Source organism: Amborella trichopoda, chromosome 5, assembly GCF_054954075.1.
Source record: "Amborella trichopoda isolate Santa Cruz 75 chromosome 5, AtrichopodaSantaCruz75HAP2 v2.0, whole genome shotgun sequence".
NCBI lineage: Eukaryota > Viridiplantae > Streptophyta > Magnoliopsida > Amborellales > Amborellaceae > Amborella > Amborella trichopoda.
In genome coordinates, this window is record NC_142340.1 from 14,324,951 (window position 1) to 14,352,165 (window position 27,215).

A 27,215-nucleotide genomic window follows, 5' to 3' on the forward strand; every position below is an offset into this window, starting at 1 on the left:
TAAAGCGTATTTGACTTTTTAAGCCAATAAAGAAGATATGATTTATGGTATAATAAATAAATAATTCCTTAAAAAAGTTACATTCTCATGATATTATCATGATCAGTGTTTAAAAAAATGCCGAGTCGAACCGCACTCGCCCGGTTCGACTCAGGAATCGCCATGGACGGATCGAATCGGTGAAAAAAACGGGAATCGTCCGGTTCTAGAGAGAACCGGATGATTCTGTACAATGACCCGCCGATTCACTGTACGGAATCGGCGGGTCTGTACAGTGAATCAAGAAGTCCCGTACGATTTTTTTATTTTATTTTTTATTTTTTTTATTTTTTTTATTTTTTTTTTTGTAATCCATGATAGATTTTTTTGTAATACTTGATGGATTTTATTGTAATCCATGATCGAATTGTTTTTTTTTTTTTTGTAATCCATGATCGAATGTTTTGTTTTTTTTTTTTTTTGTAACCCATGATAGAATTTTTTGTAATCCATGATCAAATTTTTTGTAATCCATGATCGAAATGTTTGTTTTTTTTTCTTGTAATCCATGATCGAATTTTTTGTTTTTTTTTTGTAACCCATGATAGAATTTTTTGTAATCCATGATCGAATGTTTTGTAATACATGATCGAAATGTTTTTTTTTTTTTTTGTAATCCATGATCGAAATGTTTGTTTTTTTTTTTGTAATCCATGATCGAATTTTTTGTTTTTTGCTTTTTTTGTAACCCATGATAGAGTTTTTTGTAATCCATGATTGAATTTTTTGTAATCCATGATCGAATTGTTTTTTTCTTTTTTTGTAATCCACGATTGAATTTTTTGTTTGCTTTTTTTTGTAATCCATGATCGAATTTTATGTAATCCATGATCGAATTTTATGTAATCCATGATCGAATTTTTTGTAATCCATGATTGAATTTTTTGAAAATTTGTGAATTTTTTTTTTTAATCCATGATCGAATTTTTTTTTGTAATCCATGATAGAAATTTTTGAAAATTTTTGATTTTTTTTTTGTTAATCCATGATCGAATTTTTTTTTGTAATCCATGATAGAATTTTTTGAAAATTTGTGATTTTTTTTTTTTAATCCATGATCGATTTTTTTGAAAATTTGTTATTTTTTTTTTAATCCATATTATTCAAAGAGAAAATGAGAGAGATGATGATTCTGAGGCCACCCTATCCCAACCATATTATTCACATATCGAGTCCCAACAGCAACAATGTAGGGATGAGAATGACAGTGCAGGTGAACATGAAGGATGGACAATCTTCGGGGATTTTAGATTGGGAACACAACAAAACACTAACACTAAGGGATTGGGGAATAGTCAGACGCCTGCTAATATCGATGATTTGTTTTTAGATCGAATCAATGAATTGTTAAACGAATTCAATCAATGGCACCAGCGTGACCAAAAAGAACAATAACGTCGTTTATCATTTTATTTTTAGATCATATGTTACTAATTTTATGCTTTATTGTAGTCCATGTATGTTGATATACTTATTCCATGATAATTATATGTTTATCCTTTTGTGTGATGTAAATTAAATGTTGAATGACAGTTCATGCAGGGAAAGAACATATCAATATTCGCATATTCATTCAACAACATGAAAATTCTTAATGGAGTACCCTCATTTCTTATTGAATTCCTAAAAAATAATATTTATAATGAATTTTAATAATTTTTTCGGATTTTTTTTAAGCTTTATTCTGACCGATTCACCCGATTCCTGATCCGGATCGCCGATTCGCCGATCCGGATCGGTTCTTTGGAAGCCCGATCCGGGTCACCGATCCGTTTTTTAAACCATTGATCATGATAATTTAGGTATGGTACTAATTGGCGAAAACATGAGAGAGAGTAGACTTAGGTGGGTGTCCATGTGCGGCGTTGACCAAGTATAATACCTATTAGGTCATGTGAGTTAGTTCAAGGGGTATGACCAAAAAAGGCAAGGGCTAGGCCCAAAAAGACGTGGTAGAAAGTAGTCTGAAAAGATATAAAGACTTATGGCTTCATTGAGGGTATGGCTTTTATTAGAACAGAATGACGGATTGGGATTCATGTAGTCGACCCCAATTAATTGGAAAAAGGTTATAACGATGATGATTTTCGTCATATTATCATCCATCAACAACTCTATCTTAACCATATACGTATAATAAGATAGAGCTTATTTTACTAGTCCAATTATCGTCAAACACATCCAAATTTTTCATATCCCATTGTCTCAATACTTATTTTCTAAAGTAGATAATAGATCTAAGGTTTCTTATCAATGTCCTCCATGAAGTAATCCCCCTCTTCAACATTTGCCCCGTCATCTGTATTAAAACATGGATAAATTAGTTTCAGTATGTTTATTGTAATATTTTGAATTTTGAAGATCATTAGAGAAAAAAAATAAACAAGGACAACATGGTCATAGCCTTATACTTAATCCAAGTAGACCTTGATCACAATCTCCATCAAATGGCCAATTTGATGGTGATTATTTCATTCTCATCTGAGACTTGAGCTCCTCATCATCTTCGAGGATTCCTTGGTCCTCTTCCACCACCTAATCCACAACTACGTGAACTATATCCAAATTAATAAGATCGATGATTTTTTACTTGCTTAATGTCCTTATATGCATTCATTGTAATATACAATAACCAATTCTTAGTTATGAAAAATAAATAATACTGTTAAAATTTGTGGCAGGGAGTATACATGGAGATAGAAGAAGAGAGAACCGTTAACACAATATTTACGTGGTACATGTCGAAGCCTTAAGTCGACAGATCCAAAGCCCTAACTGACTACATCTTCACTATTTTTGGATAAAAAATTATACAAATACGTGCCTCTATATATAGAAGATAATCACAATGAATATTGAAGATAGAGGAAAATAATATGAGGCTTATCACCAATAACCAACTTGACCAGTCAATTTGACTTGGTCTATCTTCAACAAATACAAGTATAACACATAAATTGACAAGTATTTCATTGAAATGTTATCTCTTACCTTTGCCTTGTCCTCGAGTCATACATAACATAAACCAAATTATTAAATATTTGATACTCCAACTTATTATTTTTTTAAGTATTCTCATGTCGCGTCCTGTGGCACTGCAATTCTAGCTAAGGATATAAATAGCCACTATTTGGAGGTGAGCGACGTGACTTCCAAAATGTGCCCACCAATGAATTGTGGGAAAAATTTATATGAAGCCGAGGCTCTAAACAATCAAATTTGAGCATACCTCAAAAATCTCACTAGAAGATGTTGTTTCGATGCCCAGATATCTTTAAATTGATCATCTAGACATCAAGATGTATGAACATGAGAAAAAAATAGATTTCAAGTTTTGGAAATAGTGTACTTTGTAACGCATTTTTTGACCATCAATTTCAAGATTTCCAAGTTTTCATAGATTTGTCAATCTACACTATTTTTTAAGCTTTGAACTTTATAAGTAAATATGAAAATATATTTTAAGCTATCACAAAGATTTCCAATATTAAAACTACATTTCTCGACTCTATTTAAAGGTAGGATCTAATGTGATTGTTTAGAGCTTAGGCTCTATACAAACCACACCCATGAATTATACATATACAAAACTAGGGCAATAATTTGGTAATTATGTTGTAATATATAATAGTTTCTAATATTAAAATATTTTAATTTAAAAATTAACATAATATTAAAATTTGTAATTATGAAGAGTTAAAACTCAATTATCATGTATGGGAGAAAGGCATTGCGTGAATGAATAGCTATGGGAGAACCAAAGTTTCATGTCGCTTCTTAATATAATTTGATTTATTGGTTGATCTTCATTCAGATTCGAACATTTGGTAGTGCAGTTGATGTAATCAAGTACTCCAGGGCTGACACCTTAGCTAGAGCAAATATTATAGAAAAATGGGGAGTAAGCAAATGTCCTACATGACTGATAGGAAGGCATACTTGCTTTTCTTGCTTCAAAAACATCCAAATGGCACTTTCTTTTTTTGGGTGATTCAATGCGGAAGACGGCCCCTACCGTTTTTTTTTTCCAAGTAGATTAAGAGTTAACTTTTTGAAGGTATTAATGGGGTGGCGTTAATGGTCGAAATCGAAACCATAATGTGGTAACTAGAGTATGGCGGTTCTACCGCCACAACTCCAGCCCTTTTACCATCCAATCAAAATAACACTTGTCATCTAACTTATTTCCCTTGTAAATATTTTTTTAATAGCCGTTGTTGCTCATTTATAACTTCATTAATATAGCCCATGGCAAGCCTGTCATCACCATCGACCATTCTCAAGACCTTAACAAGGGGCTCTATAATTTGGATAATATTTGTGACACTAGTCAAAAAATATGAGCTAAAAGTGAAGTTAGAGATATCTGTCCTTGCTGCCCTTCTAGATCAACACAATTAATTCATTCCACTAAATTGTTGGCATGATTAGCTCTCAACCATTTGTATGCCTATACATCAAGCTAATGTCTAATCTGTGGTTATATATGAATTTGGTGATTAATTTGATTGTTTCCACAATTTTGTAAACTGTATCGAACTTCCTAAAATCTTATAGCATAAGATCAATACAATGAGTTGCACAAGGGGGCCAAAATAGAGTAGGAAACTTGATATCCAACATATGTTTAGTAGACCTATGATGATTGTGTCCTTACCTCCTCACCACTCCTTGGAATAAGGGGAATAATTTTCATTAGTATTTCGTTCTTCGGATAAATCAAAAGACCTAAGAAAATATAAAACCCTAGGACAATTCACTATAAAACTAATTAGAGTGTGGCCCTTTTGGCCACTCCATCCATATGTTCTAAATACTACCCATTTCCTATTTCCTTTTAAAGAAATACTAGTTACACTTTATTATGGTTGTGAAATTCCCTTTTGTCTTTGTGACATATCTTGGGATGCATCAAATTTAACATAAGCCAAGACCAATTGTTATGAGTCAGGGTCTCCAATCTCTTGGATAATTTTGTTTCATTTGTCCTTTTTTTAGTTGCATGTTAGAGTCAAGAACATGGTAGGCAAAGGTTTCACGGTTGAATTTTTAATGTAAAAAATTCGATGGGAGGAACTATGCCTCATGGAAATATAAGATTGGCTACGTTCGCTTTGAGGAAGGACTCAGGCAGATGCTCATAGAGAACTCCCTTACCAAGCCACGAAGTAATGCCAGGCAAAAATACTTTATTTTAAGTATCTCCTTTTCATGCCCATGAATCATTCCTAGAGTCTCGAGTATCAGACCCTGTAGATTGCAAAATAAATCCATCGGAAACTTGAGAAAGATTATGCCACTCCTTCCCTCACAAGGGGAATCCTAGCAATGAAGTAATACTCAATCTTGAAATAAGGAGGAAAAATTGATCAATCACATCTAGAAGTTCAGAGCACAGGTCTGAGAGCTTGAGGCAGCTCAAGTAACATATGACAAGAATATGCAAATATGCCAAATGTTGAATACTCATCCTATCACATGGGAAGCCTTCACCTCTACCCTAACAACCCAAGAGAGCATGCTTAAGTAGGAAGAGATCATCATAAAGGTCAAAGCAAAAGCAGACAAAGGATGACTAGTGACACTCCAACTTTCAGAGACTCATGAGCCCAACAAATCTGATACCCAACTCTAAATCTTTTAAGAAAACCGGCAAGGGAAAAGATAAAAACAAGATGGGTAAAAATCAAAAGGGATATCAAGGGCCTAAGCTTAACCAAAAAATGAATGATCTAAAGAATCTCTTTCATGGAGTAATAGGTGTCAGTAAAAATATCTCCTTGTATGATTGGCCGTGCCACCTGCATGTGAATATATATCTTGGAATGCAAACTTTACTTATAATGTTCATTGTTTTAATTGCAAAAAGTACCATCATATAGCCAAATATTGCAAAAATAAATGATCTAAATAATCTCTCTTTGTGGAGTAGCCATTTGAAGCTACAGTTGCACACATTTGGCTATCTAATTAGGTAGGTTTAATGGATTTGTTTTATTTTGGAGAAAATAAGATTAATGGCGGATTGAGGTTTTGGGATGAAATAACCCCAAACGTGTCAGATGGCTGCTCGGTGAAGAAAGAAGGCTCTGGTTTACAAAGAGCGAGAGAGAGACAGAGAGAGAGAGGAAATAGAGCGCAAGAGAGAAGAGAAATGACGCGAAGAGAGGGCTCACTGAGTTTTAGGGAATCCAAAGATCTGTTTGATATCTCGAACACTAGACAACAAAGAACTAGAAAGTAACAATGACGCGAGCTGTCTGGTAATGCGAACGTCAGATGGCTCTTGGTGATTGTGGAAAGAATATGCCTCCTATGCTGTGGTTTCATTGTCAAGGAGGACAATTTAAGGAAAAAAAAGGCCGGAACAAGGGGGGAAGGAGGGGGGGTTGATGCTCGTAATATATGGGAACAATATCACCAAATGGTAAAAGGGCCTCCTAAAAGTGCTCGTACATAATTTGCTCTAAAATCTAATCTAGGAGTTTTTAGGATCCCAACTTTTAGTTATACAACTTCTTCGAACTATAGACTAACTAAAAAAATAGAGAAAATTTTAATTGCACACTTTTCGCATTTCAAAGAGTGCTGTCCAAAATTGAACATAGACTGCCAAATTGTTTGAAGGTGATATCTAAGTGTTAGAAAAACATTTAATCCAATTTTCTCTCTTGAAAATAATTGTAGGGGATTATTTGAATTTCATGTCCAAAAAAAATCCTCCCAAGTGGGTCATATACCAAAAGGAGTAAATATATAGTATGACCCTCCTTAAACAATCCAATTAAGGCGCACCTTAAAATTTTATCATAACATGTATTTTTTTGTAAAAAATTCTCAGTATTATCTTAAACTCTATTTTCATACCTAATTAAAAATTTTTAAAATCAAGTAGATCTATAAATACGTGAAAATCTTGAAAATGAACGGTCTAGATAATGTGTTGCAAGATGCACTCTTTCAGGGACTCAAAAACTTTTTTTTTTCCATATTTATACATCTCGATGTCGAGATGATCGATTAGAGGTTTTCAACATTAAAACAACATTTTCAATAGATTTTTGAGTTGCATATGTGATTCTACATTTTAAGGTTGCAACCTTATTAAAACATTTCCCTAATATACATGCTCGTATTACAATATATGTTAGAGGCACTAAGGAATTCACTGTGATACTAAAAATCATATTCCACCTATAATTTATTGTGTGCAATTTGTATAAGGTGTCCACCTTAATGATCAAAATAAGACGCACATTTAAATCTTGTTGTAGTTTTGGTGCTGAAAATTCTTACAATCACCTATAACATATATTTTGACTCCTAAATATTAAAGCTCAAAAAAATATTTTGTAGATCGCCTAAACATATATTTTGCCTAAACATATATTTTGACTCCTAATTATTGAATCTCAAAAAAATATTTTGTCGATCGATCACGTCCATCAACACTTAAAAATCGTTTTTTTTTTTTTTTTGGGAAGGGAACGCACATGAATAAAAACCCCATTCACGGATCACAGCATTACTTGGGTAGATAAGTTACCCGGTCCTATTTTCTTGACCATTTTGCTTCTGCAAGAGACCAATGAACTGACTTGCTGGAGTACCGTTTCCTGAAAGCTCAGAGAAGGCTTAGAGATAGAAGGCCTAGAGAGAGGAGAGAGGGTTTAGAGAGAGATGCAGAGCATCAGTGGGTCTCGTTTAGATCCCATTTATTTTCCTCTGCGTTCACCTTGCACGCTTCCAAAGTGTCCAAGGGGCCCTCGGACTTGGGTCGCTCTCTCCTATCCACAATTCAAGTCCACTTCCACTTCCCATTCTCTGGTTCAAAAATACATTGCAGAGCTGGACAATGGCTTCTCTCAAACAAACAGAAACAAGCCTGGTTCCACTTCTAGTGAAGCAGGCGTTAGTCGTGTGCTTTCTGAGGACGCGGTTAATGGGCTCACGGTTCGGGATAATGCGTTCCCTTGGTTCGAAAGGAGGGCTGCAATAACTGAGATTCAAGGGGCTTCTGATTTGGGTTCAGCTCTTTCCAGGTCCATTGCTTGAACTCATGCGCCGAAAGCTCAGTTCTTTCCATTTGGTTTTGCTTATTTCTTTTGTTGGTAATCTGATATGCTTTTGTATGGGATTTTACCTATTTGTTTGGCTTTCAGTCCTCACTCTGTTATTTCTCTTTCTATTCTGAAACTCATTTTCTGGGGATTATAATTTCTGGGCTTTCCACCATTCTGTTTCCGTTTCGTCCTTGTTTGTATTTCTCCCTCTAGTTTTTGAATTTGAAACAAACCCATGTTGCAGGCTGATTTACATAAGTCTTTTCCAATGTCTGATGATATAAAACCTCCGATGGCTATTTCTGACACTTTTTTGTTTATCATGAATTCAATCTCTCAACCAACACTGTGCATTGTCATCTATTTCATCAGCATTCGTCTGTGTGGTTTTTCATCTTTTGACATCATCAAACTTTCAATGTGGACGTGCCATTTATCATTCTATATCTTGACAGATTCTCCACTAGCAGGCATTGTACAGTGACTTTGCCATGTGTTTGCAAAATGAAGATTCGTCCGAGGAGCACCCAACATCCTCAAACACAATGTTGGGAAACTCCTTTAGTTATTTTGTGGTGTTTCTTTGTCAATTCTTAGAGCTGCAGAGTCCTTCACAAGCAACAGATCTTTATGCAGAAGCCTTATTGTGGCAACAATTAGGAAATATGGGTTTTCTATATGTTAGATAGAAGAACGTAGTTCATTTGTTCTTGAATGGGGGTAGGGGCCACCAAGTTGAATTAAGTCCATGATCAACGCATTTCAACTTTTTTTCTTTATGTTAATGCTATTCACCATTTTCCTTGCAGTCAGAATTATCTGGTCTGTGTAAAGGGTAAGTTTTTGACTAAGTTCAGAGAACCATATTGCTAAGGTTGAAATACTCCTGCTAACGAACCATCATGTGAGATAGCTAAAAGAGATGGGTGCTCCATGCACTTAAAATGGAGGTATCATGAACTTGAAAGTGCTGTTTTTTAACTGTGCGACAACCCCTTTAGTCGCAATATTAAGTTTGAGCTCATGAAATGCTCAAATCGATCGCTCCCCAATCTACATGCACAGTTAGTTAGTCACATTTTTTTTGAAAATGAGGAAATTGAAAGAAACATATCAGCATAGGGAATGAAGAAATTAAATAACCATACAACTTTATAACAACAAAATCATGTCAATCGACAAAAGAGCCTTATCAAGCTCAAACTCTACACCTGTGTGGAAGTGGTCTTTCAGTTTATTTTTTGGGTTTGAGACTTGTTATTCCAAATATTATCTTTATGGACTGCATGCACTATCAAAACTTGAAACTTTTCTATGATTTCTCCGTGAAGGTTGCAGTCGATTCAAGTCACAACTGTCCTAATGTCTAGATTGCTTACATTTTTATTTTGGACAACAATCTCAGTGTATAGTGCACCAAAAATTAAACTTTGTTCGAGCAACTTGTTTTGTTATAGTTATTGGTTTCAACTTCTTGGCTACCTCTCAGAAAAAGAAAAAATAAAAAACAAAGAGGCTCAGCTAGCATTCAGGAGCTGATGGCCATCAGTATTTTGCAGATTGGGAGGCAAGTTGCAGTTGCAAGATCTGAATATTATTCTGCGAAATTTTGGGAAGTCTAATAAATGGCGGGAGATTTCTCAGGTGCTATTGATGGAATAACTATTTGTTTTATACTTCATATAACGAGTGTTTTCAATGCAATTACAATGGAGGCTTGTTTTCACATTTATACTACTATAAGTTCACTATCTATCCCAAATGATGTTAACCCCCTCATAAATTGTTAACCTTGGAAATTTCCTTACAACTAATTTTGCAGTCCTTGTCTCCTTGATGGAAATTAAAATACCAGATGCTTGTACATGCATCAATGATCTGTACCTTATGGAAGTTCCCAAACACTATGATTTCTGCGAGTCATTGGAGTATTGTAGTAGTGACATCTTCAAAGTGTTATGTTTGAAAGATCAGCAGTCCCACAGAAGATTGTATTCTATCCTTGCTGCATTGACCTTTAGTCTTTCCTTTACTTGGGATTCTTTGCTTAGAAATCGTTTGCACCAAATTGAAAGCCAAAAGCACCTTAAAATTATAGAATATCTCAAACTTCAGTGGGAAAACTTTCAAAACCTAACAGAGTTCAATCAGATCTATTACTTTCCAGTCTAGTGTTTAACTCTGGTACATTTTAAGAATAAATATTAGGTGTGGGATGCATTGTTCAAGATTTTGCTAAGCATGGTGAAAGAACCCGATTTGGTAATTCTTTTGCGTGCAATGGATTTTCATCTATCTATTTATAACAGGCCATCCAAAACACTTTGGGTTATGCTAAAATAAAAGAACACTGACTTTCCACCTTTCAAATAGTTTGTTGGTCTTATCCGAAACCTCCGTACTAAAACTTCATTTTCTAAACTTCTAGAGCTTTAGCATGGTCTTATGACTTTGATTCTGAACTCCATGCTCGTTGGCAACCTACCCGATTTGTTTGTGGTTAAAACCCAAACTCTTATGGGATTGGGATTTTGATACATAACAAAAAAAAACTCTAGGTTTCTGCAGCGTAACTGCATGAATTGCATGACTTTTAGTGGGATGAACTAAATACTAGTGGATAATAGGTGTGTATTGTTTGTGCATCTTCACACATTTCTCATTCATATATCCTTTTAGTTTTCTCCTCACACGGAAAAAAAAAGAAGTAAAAAGACTTGCATATTGGTGCAAATGGGTGTAATTACATAGTGCTTTGTTGCATTGTGCAGCTTTTTAATTGGATGCAGAAGCTTGGGAAGGTCAATATTTCATCTTACAGCAGCTTCATCAAATACATGGGCAGGAGTGGCAATACTGTGAAAGCTTTACAAGTATACCAGAGTATAAAGGATGAACCTACACTTTACGATGTGACTGTATGCAATTCCATTTTGGGCTGTCTGGCTAGGAATGGAAAATTTGAGAGCAGTATCAAGTTGTTTGAACAGATGAAGAAGGGGGGTCTCACTCCGGATACTGTGACCTATAGTTCAGTAAGCAATATTAGCTTGTCGTCCCTAACTGATGCATGATACATGGTTTTTAAGCTCTTTTATTTCTCTTGAATATTCAAGTCCCTAACTGATACATGGTTTTTAAGCTCTTTTATTTCTCTTGAATATTCAAGTCCCTAACTGATACATGCTTTTTAAGCTCTTATATTTCTCTTGAATATTTATAGTTTGAGTTCTTTAAGGGTCTCAGTTTTCTGATCATCTTTGCCTCTCTCTCTGCCAGCTTCTTGCAGGTTGCAATAAAAATAAAAATGGCTATTCACAGGCTTTGCAGCTAATCAAGGAACTAAAAATTAGCGGTCTTTGCATGGACAGCGTCATATATGGGTCTCTTTTAGCTATTTGTGCTTCAAATAATCAATGTGAAGAAGCTGAAACATTCTTTCAGCAAATGAGAGCGGAGGGTTTTTCCCCAAATATCTTCCATTACAGCTCTTTGCTTAATGCATATGCTGTGGAAGGAAACCATAAAAAGGCTGATAAGCTGGTGGAAGATATAAAATCTGCTGGTTTAGTGCCAAATAAGGTGCGTTATCTTCTCTTCATGTATTTTTCTCACTTACAGAATCTTCTTCACTTTTCTTTTATCACTCACTGTTCCTTTTTCCTTTGTCTTCATTAGTATATAATCTGGCATATCATGCATTTATATTGTCATAGATTACTGTTCTGAAATTCCCATCCAGATAGTAGGTTAAATTGCATTTCGTTATATTTGGAGTGATAAACCATTTCTTTTACCTTTTGTCTTTTTTTCTTTTTCAATTTTCTTTTTTGTTTTATGGAAGTTGCCGTCCTCTATATGCAAGTTTTGAGATTGTCCCAATAAAGAATTGCTTTTCTGCCCTTATTTAAGGTGGGATGTTGAGTTTTTTGGATTATGGGTAGAACATAAAATGTATATTTTAAATCTCTCTGAGTGGCTGAGATTCCATCTCCAAATTTGTCTACTTTTGGTCTAGCGCGATATAAAGATATTCACTAAATTACTCTTCTACGCCTCACACAACTCGATGATTGCATTCTTCACCCAAAGCAGAAAGGTATATCTTTGTCCGAAAGGGTTTTGTTGAGTGTAAAAGAGAGAGAAGGTGAGGCACGTGCATGGGGGTTTTGGTTTCCTGTTGTCCGGTTCTACTCAGGAGTTTCTTGGGTTCCTTCTAGATCGACATCCACTATTGGGCTAAACTGACCTCGATAGAGTACCCTGAATCCGATGCGCATCATAGGGACTAGGCCTATCCAGCCCAGGCTATGGGTCTACTTCATCTAACCAAGGCCTACTCACACGCCAAGGTGAGAGAGACGCAGCCCAGCACCTAGATAGTTGGATCCGCTCCAACCATTTCAAATGGCTTCTCTCATCGAAGTATTTTACCTGCCCTATTAGCCTCTTTCATCAGGTAGGTAGACTCACTTGGTTTCTTTCATCCCTGGAGTCTTTTCACATGGCCTCTTTTTTCCATGGACACAGTTTTCATTGCTCTAGCCTTTAATGGTTTCTTTCAAAATAGGAAAAAAAAAAAAGAGGCAGGGAAAAAAAAGAGGCAGGGGAAAAAAAGAAGGAAAAAAAAAGAGGAAAAGAAAAATGGTATGCTTGTAAAAATTGAGCAGGAACTATTGCTTCCTTAAATCTCCATTAATGTCATGGTTAAGTATGAAGAAGCGGAGACATCGTGGTCTCCCTTCCTCCTCTCTCTCCCCTTTCAATTGGAGTGTTATCTATGACCTCTACCCCAAGCCCTTCCGCCTTTCTACCCCTCCTCCTTCCAAGGCTCTGCCCCCCCTCCGGCCCTCTGGCCCCTTGCTCTCTGCACCGAAGAAGTTAGAGGCATCCCCACTGGCCTCTTTTCAAGTGGCTTCAGAGGATCCCACCACCTCTTTCCCTACTTCCTACTTGTAGGTAACAGCCCGCCCCTCGTCTTCTCCTGCTCCCTCTGCCTCCTCAGTGGGTACAAAGGGGATTTCTTCCACTCCTTGCAAGGCCTCCTCATTTTGCCCCTTCGTCGTCTCCATCCTCCCTGAAGAGTCCTCCCTTCTTCAAGTCAAATTCCTAGCCTCTCTGGTTGGCACGTTCCAGCCCCCTCGAGGTGATGCGAGAGGCATAGAAAAATGGGGTCAAAGCACCTGGCAGGACCCAAACATCACCGTCAGGTCTATCTCCGGGGGGGACCTCCTTTTTTCCTTCTCGTCTACAGAACAAGCATGCCAGGTGTTACAGAACTCCCAACCCCTAGCCTTCAAAGGGGCTAATCTCTGGCTTCATGCATGGACCCCTCTGGAAGGTGCCTTCAGAAGGAAAAAAATTTGGCTCACCCTACACTACTTGCCCCTCCATGCATGGTCTCTGTCCACGTTTGGGAGAGTGGTGGAAGCCTGTGGAACTCTGATTTCAATCCATTGGAAGTCCATTGAAACCCTCCCTCTTGGCTCCATCCGTTTGCTTATGGAGGTTCTGGATACAAAGCTCATCCCACCTTGTGTGTGGATAGAAGCTAACAACCTCTTCTACCCCATCTCTCTCTCATGGTCGGAGGCTTCCCCTCCTTTAGCCAATTTCCTTGTTTCTCCGACTTCTCCCGTGCCCAAGGGTCCTTCAACCTCTGCTTGGACCACAGTTTCCTTGAATCCACGCTACCTCCAGCGGCATCGCCCCCACCAGCCCCCAGGTTCCGTCCTTGTCCCGGGTCGCGCCGGGCCCAGATCTTCTGCATGTCCCCCCTCCTGGCAACCACATGGCGCTCACCGGGGTTCTGCCTTTGCCAACAAATAGGCATCACAGGTGGGTCTCGAGTCCAGTTCCAAGGGCCCATGCCCTGTAGACGGCCAGGCAGTAGAGCCTGGAGGGTCTAGCCCGGGCCTTTCGGTCCCTCTCTTACACCGACCCGGGAAGGTGGGTCTTGAGCCCAGTTCTAAGGCCCCCTGCTCCGTAGACGGCCAGGCAGTAGAGCCCAGTGGGTCTAACCCGGCCCTTTCGATCCATTTCTTACATTGACGTGAGAAGGAGGTAGTGGTGGACACGAACCACCCTTTCCCCCCTGGGCCGTCGGGCAGTGCCTCTGACCCGGACCCCCACATCTCTGGCCCTTTGGCTATTACCCTTATCCCGAGAACCTCTGACGAGGCCCAAACACTTGTCCCTGTGCCTTCGGCTCTCTCCTGCCATCTGTCCCCGCATGCCTGACACGCGGCAGATGGGGCTGTCCTCTTCGTCCTTGGGTTCGCTATCACTAGCTTCTTCACATGCTTTAGCATTTAATGCTAAGAATCTCGCCGGGCCCAGCCGCCTCAACCTCCCCCGTACGCCGACTCCGTCCTTTCACCTGGCCCCTAGCCGCCTCAACCTCCCCCGTACGCCTGCTCCTTCCTTTCACCTGCCCCCTAGCCACCTCAACCTCCCCTAGACACCTCAACCCTCACCTTTCCATCTGGCTTCCCACAGTCGTCCGCGTCCCCTATCTCACCTACCACCGTCTTGTCAGTGACAGACTTCCTGCCACCTGTCTCCTCTTCCCCTCCCAAGGGTGAGTCATCCCCTCCTCCCCGTCATACCAACCTCTCCTTCCTTTCTTTGCCCCCTCTTGGTTCATAGGGGGTCTCCTCTTCCCCCTCCTCTCCTCTGCTACCTCCCCCTGGAAGGCCCCCTACCTTGTTATCTCACCTCACCTCCCCCTCTCAAGCTGAGAGCCGAGAATTTGGCTCTTTCTCTTGGCCCCTTCTGCTCCTCTCCCTGTCGTTCCTGCCACTTGCTTTAGAGGATGTTTGCTTCCAGTCGTCTTTAGTGTGGTTCTCTTCTCCTTCGTCTATGGATTTGGACACCTCTTTGCTTCCTTATGGCATCATGGTCGTACACTCCCTTGACCTGCCTCTCCTTGCTTGTCGCCCCTTAATTTCCCCAATCTTCGCAAATTGTCCATATCGGCAGGGTAGCTACTGTTCTCTTCCCTTTTCCTACCTACTCTACTTGGCCATATGTTGTTCCCCACTCCTACCCCCACCACTTCCTCCCACTTTACTCCCCCCCACCCCCCCACCTAACCCTGGTCCCTTCGAGGGTCTTGGCGAAACCTCTCTTGCCCCCCTCCCCCCTCCCCTGTCTTTGGTGCTTTCCCTCCCCCCTCTCATCAGTATTTCCAGCCGACCCCCTCCCCTGTAGCTTCCCCTGGATCCGTCTCTTAAACGCCGGAAGTCTCTGCTTCCACCCCTACTCCGGTGGCCTCTCCCCCCTTACCTCCAGACCTCTACCCTTGTTTCTCCCCCTCCCAAACCACAGGAACCTCTATTGGAGCTGCCTTCACCTGCTTCCTTGCCTTGTTCTCTTACTTTCCAAGATCTACCCAAAACTTCTACAGCACCCACCTCTCTTGCACCCATCTCTACCCCCTTGGCAGCAGCGGAAGCCGAGAGGGTCGACGGGGATGGGAACCACAGGTTGGTAGATAGAATGAAGGATTTATACCCGGTTATGGGTTTCGAACACGAGGGCCCGGAAGGCGCGGCGCACCGGTTCTTGCAAGCAGACACCCGAAGCCGAGCCAAGGTGAGCGTAAAAGGTCAAAGAGAGTTGCTAAACCTCTTCTCCTCTATCAGCTATGACAAACACTCTGTTGGTGCCTTAACTCCTTCCACCCCACCGCTTATTTTTCCTTTGAGGCAATCGGTTAGGATTGCTTCCCCTACTGTCCCTCCTTCTACCTACGCAAATCCTTTCCTGGAATATTAGAGGGTTGGGACAGAAGTCCAAAAGGGACTCTGTCAGGGATTTTTCCATCAAACTTAGCCCTGCTATCTTAGCCTTAACAGAGATCAAACAACCAGAGCCTAACCTCCGGTTAATCCGCGAGGTGTGGGGTAGAAGACCCTGTCATTGGGTTACCTTACCGGCGTACGGGGCTTCTGGAGGCATCTGGGTGCTCTGGAACCCAACTGAGTACCATCTCCATTCTTCCCACATAGGAGCCTTCTCTGTAACGGTCCTCCTCTCTAGGGTCTCAGATGGCTTTCCTTTCAAATTCTGTGCTATTAACAGGCCCAACTCCGTTTCCCTTCGTCCACGTCTCTGGTCTGAACTTGAACTGGTTGCCTCTTTACCCCACTTTGCGTGGTGTTTGGGCTGTGATTTCAATATCACCAGGTGGTCCTTTGAAAGGAATCTCAATCCAAGCATCTCACAAGGAATGCTCGACTTCTCAGACTTTGTCTCCCGCTAAGAACTTTAGACATTCCTCTCCAAGGGAATGGTTTTACTTGGTCAAACCATTTTTCTCAACCTTCCCTTGCTAAGCTGGACCATCTTCTACTTTCTCTGGATTGGGAGGCTGCCTTCCCTGGCTCCCATGCCCTCACTCTACCTAAACCTACCTTGGATCACTACCCCATCCTCCTAAACATCTAGGCCTTTCGAAGGGGCCCGAAACCTTTCCGTTTCGATATGGCCTGGCTAGAAGAACACTCCCTCTCCGACCTTATCCCTAGTTGGTGGTCCTCTTTCTCATCTCAGGTATTGGGTAGAGTAGGCTTTAAGCTTCAATTCAAACTCCAACTCTTGAAAAAATCTCTCAAAATTTGGAGCACATCTTTACCTAGTAACTACTCCCAATCAAAATATTCCCTGCTCAATTCTATCCAAGAGCTCGATGGGGTAGAAGAGTCCAGACCCCTCACTGATACAGAAGCTAACCTTAGAACACAATACAAGCTGGACAAGTTTTCTACCCTTAAGAAAGAAGAACTCTTCTGGTACCAGAGATCCAGAGTCAAGTGGCTTAAAACATGGGACTAAAACACAACTTTCTTTCACCGAATAGCAAATTGCCGTAGAAGAGAATACGATTTCCACCATCAAAGTGGACAATCATTTTCTAACTCAACTCGATGAAATAGAATCTGCTATCCTTGTTTACTTCAAGTCCCTCTACACTGCCCCTTTGGACCTCAGGCCTAGAATGACTACCTTGGACGTTTTAACTCTTCCTGCTCAGTGGTTGGAACGACCTTTCTCTCAAGAGGAAATCGTCTGTGCTATTGACCAACTTGCCAAAGACAAAGCCTCGGGGTCGGACGGCTTCCCAGTCGCCCCCTTCAAATCCTTCCAGGGTGTCTTTTTACCTGATATCAGTAGCTTCTTCGAAGAATTCTACCATAGGGGGATCCTCAACAAAGCAATAAACGCTACCTTTATTGCTCTTGTTCCCAAAATTGACGGGGATGAGGAGCTTAACGACTTTTGCCCCATTATCTTACTCAATTCCTCATACAAAATTCTGGTGAAGGAATTAGCCTCCAAACTAAAGCTCGTCCTCCCTCTGATCATCTCTCCGTCTCAATCTGCCTTCATCCAAGACAGGCAGATTTTGGATGGGGCGATGATTGCGCATGAGTGTCTCCACTCATGGCACTTATCTAAGAAGCCAGGTTTAATTTTCAAAATGGACTGGGAAAAGGCTTATGACAACGTCGATTGGTCCCTACTAGCCGAAACGATGGCTAGGATGGGCTTTGGTAACCGGTGGAGAATATGGATGCAAGGCTGTATCACAAACCCCCATTTCTCTATTCTCATAAATGGGAGCCCGAAGGGTTTCTTCCCATCCTCGAGAGGCCTTCGCCAAGGGGATCCTTTGTCCCTTTTTCTCTTCGCTGTAGTCGCAGAGGTCTTCAGTAGGTCCATTTCTTGTCTTTATCAAGAAGGCCTTCTTTCAGCCTTCCAATGTAGCACACAGGGCCCCTCAATGTCTCGTCTGCAATATGCAGATGATACACTAGTCCTCCTTGACGCGTCCCCACAGGAGATCTACAACTTGAGGCTGTTTCTCATTTGTTTTGAGACTGCCACGGGATTTAAAGTTAATAGATAAATCAAATATGCTGGGGGTGGGCCTCACGAGTCAAGAAATCAGAGCCCTTATTCCTTCCTGGGACTGCAAAGTAGAGGACCTCCCCACCACCTACTTGGGCATACCTTTGGACTTGGGGAAGCCCAAAAAAAGACAATGGGCTCAAATTATTGACAGAGTGGACAAGCGCTTGGCCGGCTGGAAAGGGAGGTTTCTTTCCCTGGCAGGTCGATCCACGCTGGTCAAAGCCACTCTGGCCAATGCCCCTATCTACTTAATGTCCATTTTCCACATGCCAGCCTCGGTAGCTAATAACCTGGACCAGCTCATGAGAAACTTCCTTTGGTCTGGCCAAGGGGAAACAACCAGACACCACCTAATCTCTTGGGACACAGTCCGACTACCCAAATCCCAAGGAGGGCTCGGAATCAGGAATCTTAGAAAACAAAACCTGGCTCTACTAGGGAAATGGTGGTGGAGATTGGCTACTCAACCAAACTCCCTCTGGGCACAGGTCATTCGCAACAAATACAGGATCCCAGCTCATAAGTGGGTGCCTGACAGGACCTCCTGTAGTAGGCCCTCTGGTGTAGTAGGCCCTCTGGTGCCTGTCCTTTTCATCCTCTCTTGCTCTTTTCAACCAATCCATCCCGCTTCCACCCCAAATAAGGTTCTAGAGTGTGCTTTTTGTCCGACCTTTGGATTGGACATGCCTCTCTTAGGTTCCCCTCTCTCTTTCACCTCTTCGTCAACAAAGAATCAACCATCGCTGAAGAGATGGTCCTATTAGGTGGCAAAAGGTCTTGGAATCCCTTTTTCAGAAGGAACTTAATCGAGGAAGAGACAACACTCTTCATCTCGATGTCCGCAGCCTTACACCCCATCTTCTTATCTCCCTCAGGGACTGACTCACTGGTATGGACTCTCTCTCCCTTGAGTGCCTTCTCAGTAGCCTCTTTCTACAACAAACTTATTCAACCCATTACTTACCCTCTGAACCCCACTTCTGTCCAATCCAAAGTGTGGTCAACCATAGCGCCTCCAAAAGTCCAAACCTTCAATTGGATGTGCCAACGGGCTCTCACAGTCGACCACCTTCAAAGAGGAGGACTTTCGCTTCCAAACAGATGCAGTTTGTGCCTGCTTGAGGAAGAGACTAACCCTCACCTTTCCTACATTGCAGCCTGGCTTTTGACCTCTGGAGCTGTACTCTTCAGCTGTTTAAAATTCAATGGGTTCTCCCACCCTCGGTCCAGGCTCTCATTCCTCCTACCCCGGCTACCATTGGCCTAAGGCCGGCAGAACTTTGTGGAAGTCAGCAATCGCTGCAATCATTTGGGTTATTTGGATAGAGAGGAATGAGAGGGTTTTCAAAGGCCACAAAAGAGAAGTTCCAGTGCTTTTCCAGAAGGTTACGTCCTTAGTAACGTTTTGGGCCTCAACTCACAAGGATTTTGTAGGGATCTCTTCTAACACCTTTCTCAGTCAGTGGGAAAATATTTTGAACCTCCAACCTTACAAGAAACAAAGGCCCCACAACTGGTTGGCCCCTCCAGTCAACGCCATCAAACTCAACTTTGATGGTTGTTCATTGGGAAACCCAGGGCCATCAGGGGCAGGAGGGGTATTTCGGGATCACAACAACAATATTCTCCTCACCTACTTGGAAAATGTGGGCCATGGAGATTCCCAGGTCGCTGAAGCGATGGCTTTCCTGGGGCCAACACTTGATGGTGGAAGGAGACACCCAAAACATCATCTCTTGGGCAGCAGGCACCTCCCCTTCTCCGTGGTACCTCTCCACAATTTTTGATGAAATTAATCATATATGCAGGGATATGAACGTCTTATGGAGGCATACCTGGCGGACGTCAAACGAGCTCGCTGATCTTCTTGTTAAAGACGGAGCACGGGCAAGTGTGGAAGACTCTGACCGGTCCATCTCCTTTTTTGCTCTGGACCGTAGAGGCTTCCCTGGACTATAGTTACCTTTCCTTTTTTATTGTACTCGGGCGTCTCTTATAAGCCCCATTTTTGCTACACTCTAATTTTTGTAATCTGGCAGGACATGGCTGATTTTTTGTATAGGGTCTTCGGACCTATTTTTTTGACCAAGGTACCTGCCTCGTGGGTACTCGAGGTCCTCTCTTCCCCCTTTCACTTGTACTCTCTCTTACAGCGATACAAAGTTAACATTATCAAAAAAAGAAAAGAGGAAAAGAAAAAAGAAAAAAAAAAGAAGAAAAGAAGAAAAGAAAAAAGAAAAAAAAAAAGAAGAATTTCTTTTTTGAGGGGGCACATACCTTTACTCCTGCATGCACATCCCCCCATCCTATAGCTTCCGCAACAATATTTCATACTTCTAGCCACAGCTTAAGAGCTCGAGGTGAGACTGGTACTTCTCGCTACATCACAATCTCCACCGCTTCAGCAATTCATTCATTGGCTAGGCCTTCTCAGCAGGAGATCCCTAAACAAGGAAAGCATTTGTTCACCCCTACCCCCACTCAAACCTAGCTCTCTCTTCTTCACCCAAACCCTCTCTCTCTAACCATCTTTCTGCCCTCTCTCCAACCAACCTACTCAACCTCCTTTTCTATACCCAGACCCCAGTTCTCTCTCTACCCAAATACACCAAATCTCTTCAACCTAACACACCCCCTATCAATCAAACCCCTATTCCCAACCCATCTCTTTTTTCTGCCCATACTTTTAATCTTTAGTGCTGATAGCAGCAACTTCTCTCTCGGGGCACCTTCTCTCTCCTCCGCATTCTCTCTTGTTCTGTCTTCTTCTTGCTTTGAGTACTCTCTGTACTCTCTCTCCTGCTTTTCTCCTCTACCCTCTTCTCTCCTCTCGTCTCTTCTATCCCTTCTTCTCCTCTTTTCTAACAGCTGACCAGAGATTGCATCTCGCTGCTGCCAGCAGCTAACTCTCTCTCAGTACACCTTTTCTCTCCACCTCTTGGTCTCTATTTCCCCCTTCTTCTTGCATTGAGTACTCTCTCTCCTCCTCTCCTTTCTTTTATTCTCTCCTCTCGTCTCTTCTATCCCTTCTTCTCTTTTCTTCTCTTCTCTAACAGTTGACCAGAGATTGCATCTCGCAACTGAGGCTACCTCTCCCCCTCTTATCTCTCACAGTTTTCTCCTCTCTCCTCCTCCTCTCTTCATATTTCTGTCACCTCTTGATAGCTGACCTCAGATTACATCTCGCTTTTGAAGGCTCCTCCTTCGATAGTTGGAAAAGAGGTGTGATGGTATTTTAGGGATTCACCAAGATAGTTAGGAAACAGAGGTGACAAACAATTTGGGGAAAATAGAATTATGATAATGGGAAAAATTACAAACCCTATCAGTTTCAAAGGCTTTTCGGGTGTGGAAGGTCCGCTGGATAGCCCCTCGCTAGTAGCCAGAGCTCCCATTTTGTTCCACAATACCTCCGTTTTTCTCTATCTTACCTCCCCATCCCTATAACTTCACCAACATCACCCCTTTTTTACCTCTACGAGGTGCTTCTTCTCCTAGCAAAGGAAGCAAGTCAGAACGTCGGTCACCTAAGTCGCACCAACATAGTCAGCTTATGAAGGAAATTTAAAGCTCGCCGGTCGAAAGCAAAACCTGGATAGAGATCTTTTTGGGAGTTTGTTGAACTCGGAGTACTTCTATTGTTGTAGATCGTTTTGTTATTTTTCTACTTTTTACCTCTCCCTCTTTCTCCTTCTTCTCTTACTACTTATGTTTGTCTGAGCACCCAACTTGTGGGAGTGCCGTCTTTAGGTTATAGTCAAATGTATTCTTTCCATTTAATTACAATGTTAACCTTTCTCAAAAACAAATAGAGCCATACTCTAGGGAATATAAAAATATGAGTACATAAACACATGGGAACAGACATCATCGTCAACCTAGCCATATCTCCGACATATATGAGAGCTGAAATCCATAAAACCATGTTCATGGCCTTTAAAGGCCACAAACCCCAACATTCAGAAGCAAAATCAAAGTGCAAATGGCATTGTTTATGAAATATTCGAAACACACTGATACACAAACTCACTGTCACACACCCTTTGTGACAAAAACACCCATGCCAGAAATGTTTCCATGTGTTTGACACCAAAATGTATCTGAGACATGCATCTTTATATCCAGTGGATATATCTTGAAATGTTGCCGAATGTACCTTGGACCATTGCATGTCAAATTCATGCGCGTGCAACATGCTATTGGCATGTGTGACCAAGGTTCTTTTGGAATAAATTAGAGACTGCATGTGTGACCAAGGTTCTTAAAAAAATCAAACTTGCATTTCCAAGTCATGAACACATTCATTGAAAACTAGGACATGTGCAACAAAAAATTGCACATCCAACATTTTGGATGCATGTCTTAAATTTGGGTATGCATATCCTGACATGGGACAAGTATTCAGATTATATTTATAATATTAAACCTGGTTTATTGGTAAATGCTAACTTTATATGTAAATGTGAAAGTACCCATATATGGTCTTGGACAACGGGATTTCAATAGAATATGGATGTGTCAACATTGGCAACTCCTTATTCTACCAACATACTAATGTCTCTAGGTGCATTATGAGACACTGGATCTCAACGTCCTTGTCCTAGGGAAGTATATAATTCTTATCCTCATTTGGTGCACGTGATCCTTCACCAAAAATTTTGGATATCAAACACCTCTACACTCTGCTACAGCCTACAAGTCATTTGTGTTTGAGTAATTTTTTGTTGTTTGCTGGGGCCAATAACTGAAATAATTTTTAAGGTCGAAATTTGGCTATATAACAGATTTTGAAGTTTAAATGTGAGCAGTTACTACATTTAGTTTATTGACCCTAGCAAAATGATAGGAATTACCACTACCTAAAATGATAAGCAGTCGAGAACAATTGCAAGGGATTTTTTGAGAACGTATACAAGTCCCCCTCACCCATACAAATGTATAGGGGGAATGATCAGACTTATTATTGTGGGATTTCTTCGATATTAGATCTCCTATGTCGTTGGGTTAGAAACACTATGGAAACCAGGTAACCTGGTATCTATTGATGGTGCAAGGAACTCACTCAAGAGTAGGTAGAATGGACCTTGCACGATAGCATTCCCATATACATGTATGAATGTCATTACATTATAGATTTTCATCTTGTCAATTCTAAGTATATGTACAATTTCGTCATTGTTTACTTGCAAATTTTTTTTTTAAGGGTTTTTGTTTTTCCAATTCTCACTGAGAAGTGTTTTCCAATGATTATCTTCATTGTTTGGACATAATAAACTGTCCTTTTTCATGCATGGGCAGATTCATAGCATTACAATTATGATATTGTGCTTTTGCGCTTTGCTGCAGTACCTGCTGAGACTTTTATTACAGTGATTCGGATTGATATAGACTGGTTTTTGTCTTGTATGCGTTATCAAAATAATTTTAGTTAATCCTTTTCTCCGCAAAAATTTCCAATGGTCCATTTTTATTCAAGTTCACAAGAGTGAATGGATAGGGACATCATCAAATTCATAACTCAAGTTCCCTATTAGTTACACAATTTTTATATGTATGCTTATTTTGACTGCTGATTTTTATTGTTCATTTCTTTCAATTACCTATGTTTGTGATTGCCATAGGTGATTTTGACCACCTTGTTAAAGGTATATGTTCGCGGTTGCTTTTTTGATAAATCCAGAGAATTACTAGCTGAACTTGATACTTTGGGCTTTGCGAGAGATGAGGTACACAGTAAACTTCGGCAAGTGCCTAATTTTTCATTGGCTTTTCCTTTGATGTTGAAGTTCTACATATCTTAATTTTTAGGTGATTGCTAATTGCCCGTGTTTTTGTCTTTCCCACACAAAACATGGATGGAAATGGCAGGTGCTTGGTTTCCACCATATACATATGAAACACATGGGGCCAAATAGAAATCCTAATTTTAGGCTAAAAAAATTGCTCTCTTTCTCTCTCTCTCTCTCTCTCTCTATATATATATATATATATGCTTGTTGGATATAACTCAATGAGAATATGGGAGAATATTGTGGTCTAATCACCTTCCAGATTGGGAAAGTGGTATAAATTGGATCTATGGAAGGCTCCAAAAAGGCATTGCACATGTTATCTTTAATTCATTTCAATGAGCCAGTTCAACCTTAAATTAGCTAGTTGGCAGCTGAATTATTTCATTTTGACTGGTTCATTTGAATCAATATGGAACAAAGCAGCTCTCGTGCTTTTTGCGTAAATTGATGGTCTTAGTTTTTTCTTTTTTATGCTTTATTTGTTGATTTTCATTTCAAGTTAGGAAAGCTCAAATGACTTGTTAGTGGATTTATAAATGCCGAACAATATTTGATTTGGGGTGGTGGGAATTATCTCCTCACAGTTTTGGGGTATTCCAAGAGGAAACTCTTTCACAGGCATCTTGCTTGATTGTCTGTGATTACATGTTAATATTAAAAATACAGCACTTTTATGCCCTTGTTCAAAATTGTTTTTGAACCTTATGATACGGAATGGAATTTGGGGAGATAGTGTTTTTTAACCTCTAGTCCTCTTGGTATATTGCTCTGGTTTTTATGATTAGGATCTACGTGTTTTGGAATTGCATTTGTTAGACCACGGGTCTTAAACTTTTTTATATTGACTTTTGTTGCTTGGTAAGTGGATGTTGTTCTAGGATGGAAGAAGAAACACCCGAAATCAAGTGCTTACTAAATGCATTTTTTTGTTTGGTAAGATGGAATAATACCTCTTGAATGGCACATAAGTGGGATTTAACCCATTTTAAAACGATGAACTTTTTGTTATCTAGTTCCTCAAATTTTATTTATCAATTGTTAAAGAAATTAGTAAAGGAAATAATTAACTTAGAATGCTTTTATGGTACCATGTACATCTTGTTTAGTTGTTATTTCTAATATTTTTTTATCAGCATTATTTCCTAATATGTTATATTATGTCATTACATTCTGCTGTAATTTGAACTTGCGATTATCAGGAGGTGGTTTCTCAATCAGTTCCCTTATTCTTTCTTTCTATGTAGGAAGGGTAATATCAAGTAATCATGAAGGGTGGGTTAGAGTGGGAGTAAGTCTTAGTCGTTCTGTGACAAAAAGATGCCCTTTTCTCGCTAGGCGGCCCTGGGTTTGTTGGGTCTTGCCCCTTTTTATTATGACTAAGAATGTTGGGGCACAATGATTTACGTATTCAATTTGGAGGATAAGAGGTGCATATCACACAAGTGATACAATGTCAAGTTTGAGGTGTGTGCGTAAGAAGTTAAAAAGATGCTCTTGTCTGTTACATAAATGACCTACTTGCCCCAATTTATACACATCTATTGCTAAAAATAGAGGTTCATTGTATTAAAACTGGGTATCACCTTGTGGAAAGGATGATTTACCTCTGTAGTTACTCCTGCATGTGTCCACTATTATATATCATTCGATACTATGTTTAGATGTATAATTTGAAAGAACTATTTTATATCGCTTCATCTCTTTATGAACTGTTATCTACCAAAAATAAGACAATTTTTGCTCTCTCCATTCTATATTAGTTATATATTCCATGCAATAGCATAAGTAATTCTAATGAGAAATATATGAGCTTTTAATTTCTGACGGTAGTGTATATTACTTAATATTTGAGAATGTGTGAATTAGGTGAAAGGATAATTTTTTTCCCCTTCATGGAAGATGATGGTATTGGTAATGAGACATTATGGCGTTTATACTGCCATATAATATTAATAAGCCATACAATGGAGACCATGTTTTTTTTAAAAAGAGAGAAAGATCACAAAATGGAGACCAAGGATTCTATTATAATATTGAAATTTGAGGGTGTGTTCTAGTGCAATGCTCTTTAATTGCTAACTTGTATTTATATACTTCTTGGAAAAATTATACACTTTCTGTTTGTAACACAGTGACTCCATGATGTCCATAATATCTTTAAAACACTGTTCTTTCTGAGATCCCATTGGACATAATTTTGATATTGCGCTGATTGGAGCAATATTACATTTGAAATGCCAGGCATGCATCATGTGGTAACCAGTTTCATTTGATTGGGTTGGTATGATCTATTTGATTTCTTTGAAACACTTATCCTTTTATAAATATCACAGAAAAAAAATGTATGCATGAAAGAGTACATTTGACAATGCTTGGTTAGCCTCGCCTTTGCTGCAATTGATGCTACAAAATATTCTTCAAATTAAATAGAACCTATATAATCAAGGTTTCTATTATTTTGCCTCAAAATATCAGCAAATGACAAATATATGTCATTGACCTTTATGTTCGGGTAGAATTGGTGAGAACTATTGGGTTGTGTTCAGAAAAGTGGGCCTTGACCTAAAATTGGTTAAGCGACGTAGCTAATTGTAGCCATTACTGAGTGGAAGGGTGATGTTGTGATTCTAGTGCCTGTTTCACTGGTTCTTTGCATAATATGGTGGCAATCCTTGATGCATCAACAGATTGGCAAGGCAATCTGCATTTGTTTTTTGACAGACCAATATCTATCTGTCTATATATATTACTGAATTCAGTCAGATTATGCGAATTTAGACCTACTTATCAGCAATTTAAGTGCTTGATACCCGTCTTTCTGTGCTTAGTTAAATGGTAGATGTAATGTTGTCAGCTTATGGATTGGTTTACAAAAGGTGGAAATGAAAAAGTTCGGAATAGTATTGAAGCCAAAGCATCTTTTCTCAGCTTTTCTGTTAACCAGCCTTGGTGCTTCTCAAATTTATGTCACAATACATATTTTTTCAGATGCCATATTGTCTATTGATGGATGGACTTGCAAAAGCTGGACATATCGATGAGGCCAAAGCGGTCTTTGAAGATATGAAGCAAAAAAATGTGAAGTCGGGTAATAACTTTTCTAGAATTCAACAGTTTCTTAAGATTGAAATACATGATGGATGCAACAAAAGAGAAAATTCTTATAAAACATTCTTTGGATTTCTACAGATAAATATCTATGGGACTTGCTTAATAATTATTTCTAGAAATAAGTAGTTGGAAAACAAAAGAGACGTGTCTCCAAATAGTAAATAATCATATGATATGCAGTATTTTTTGATTTCCTAGGAGACATTCAAAATGACTTTTTAATTCTATTATGGTTTTCAACATTTTCAGTAAGTATGTAGCCTATGTTTATTTTGGTTGCTTAGTAGTAGTG

At 39.8% G+C, this 27,215-nt stretch overlaps 1 protein-coding gene across 4 annotated transcripts in view; it reads left to right on the forward strand.

The window, feature by feature from the left end:
* The first annotated feature begins 7,824 nt into the window (after window positions 1-7,824).
* The window catches only part of EMB3103 (Pentatricopeptide repeat (PPR) superfamily protein), a 34,091-nt gene continuing 14,700 nt past the window's right edge, over window positions 7,825-27,215 (forward strand). For 2 of the 4 annotated variants that reach the window (XR_016056695.1, XM_006826704.4), the window contains exons 1-6: window positions 7,825-8,081; window positions 9,662-9,746; window positions 10,874-11,137; window positions 11,382-11,684; window positions 23,642-23,746; window positions 26,801-26,900. Coding sequence is in view for 3 of the 4 variants with exons in the window: in XM_006826704.4 (XP_006826767.2) it covers window positions 10,886-11,137; window positions 11,382-11,684; window positions 23,642-23,746; window positions 26,801-26,900 (760 nt within the window). In the remaining variant the exon portion in view is untranslated. Of the gene's footprint in view, window positions 8,082-9,661; window positions 9,747-10,873; window positions 11,138-11,381; window positions 11,685-23,641; window positions 23,747-25,086; window positions 25,277-26,800; window positions 26,901-27,215 lie in introns of those variants that run through there. The other 2 variants (XM_020663104.2, XM_088868484.1) reach the window with 2 other exon arrangements.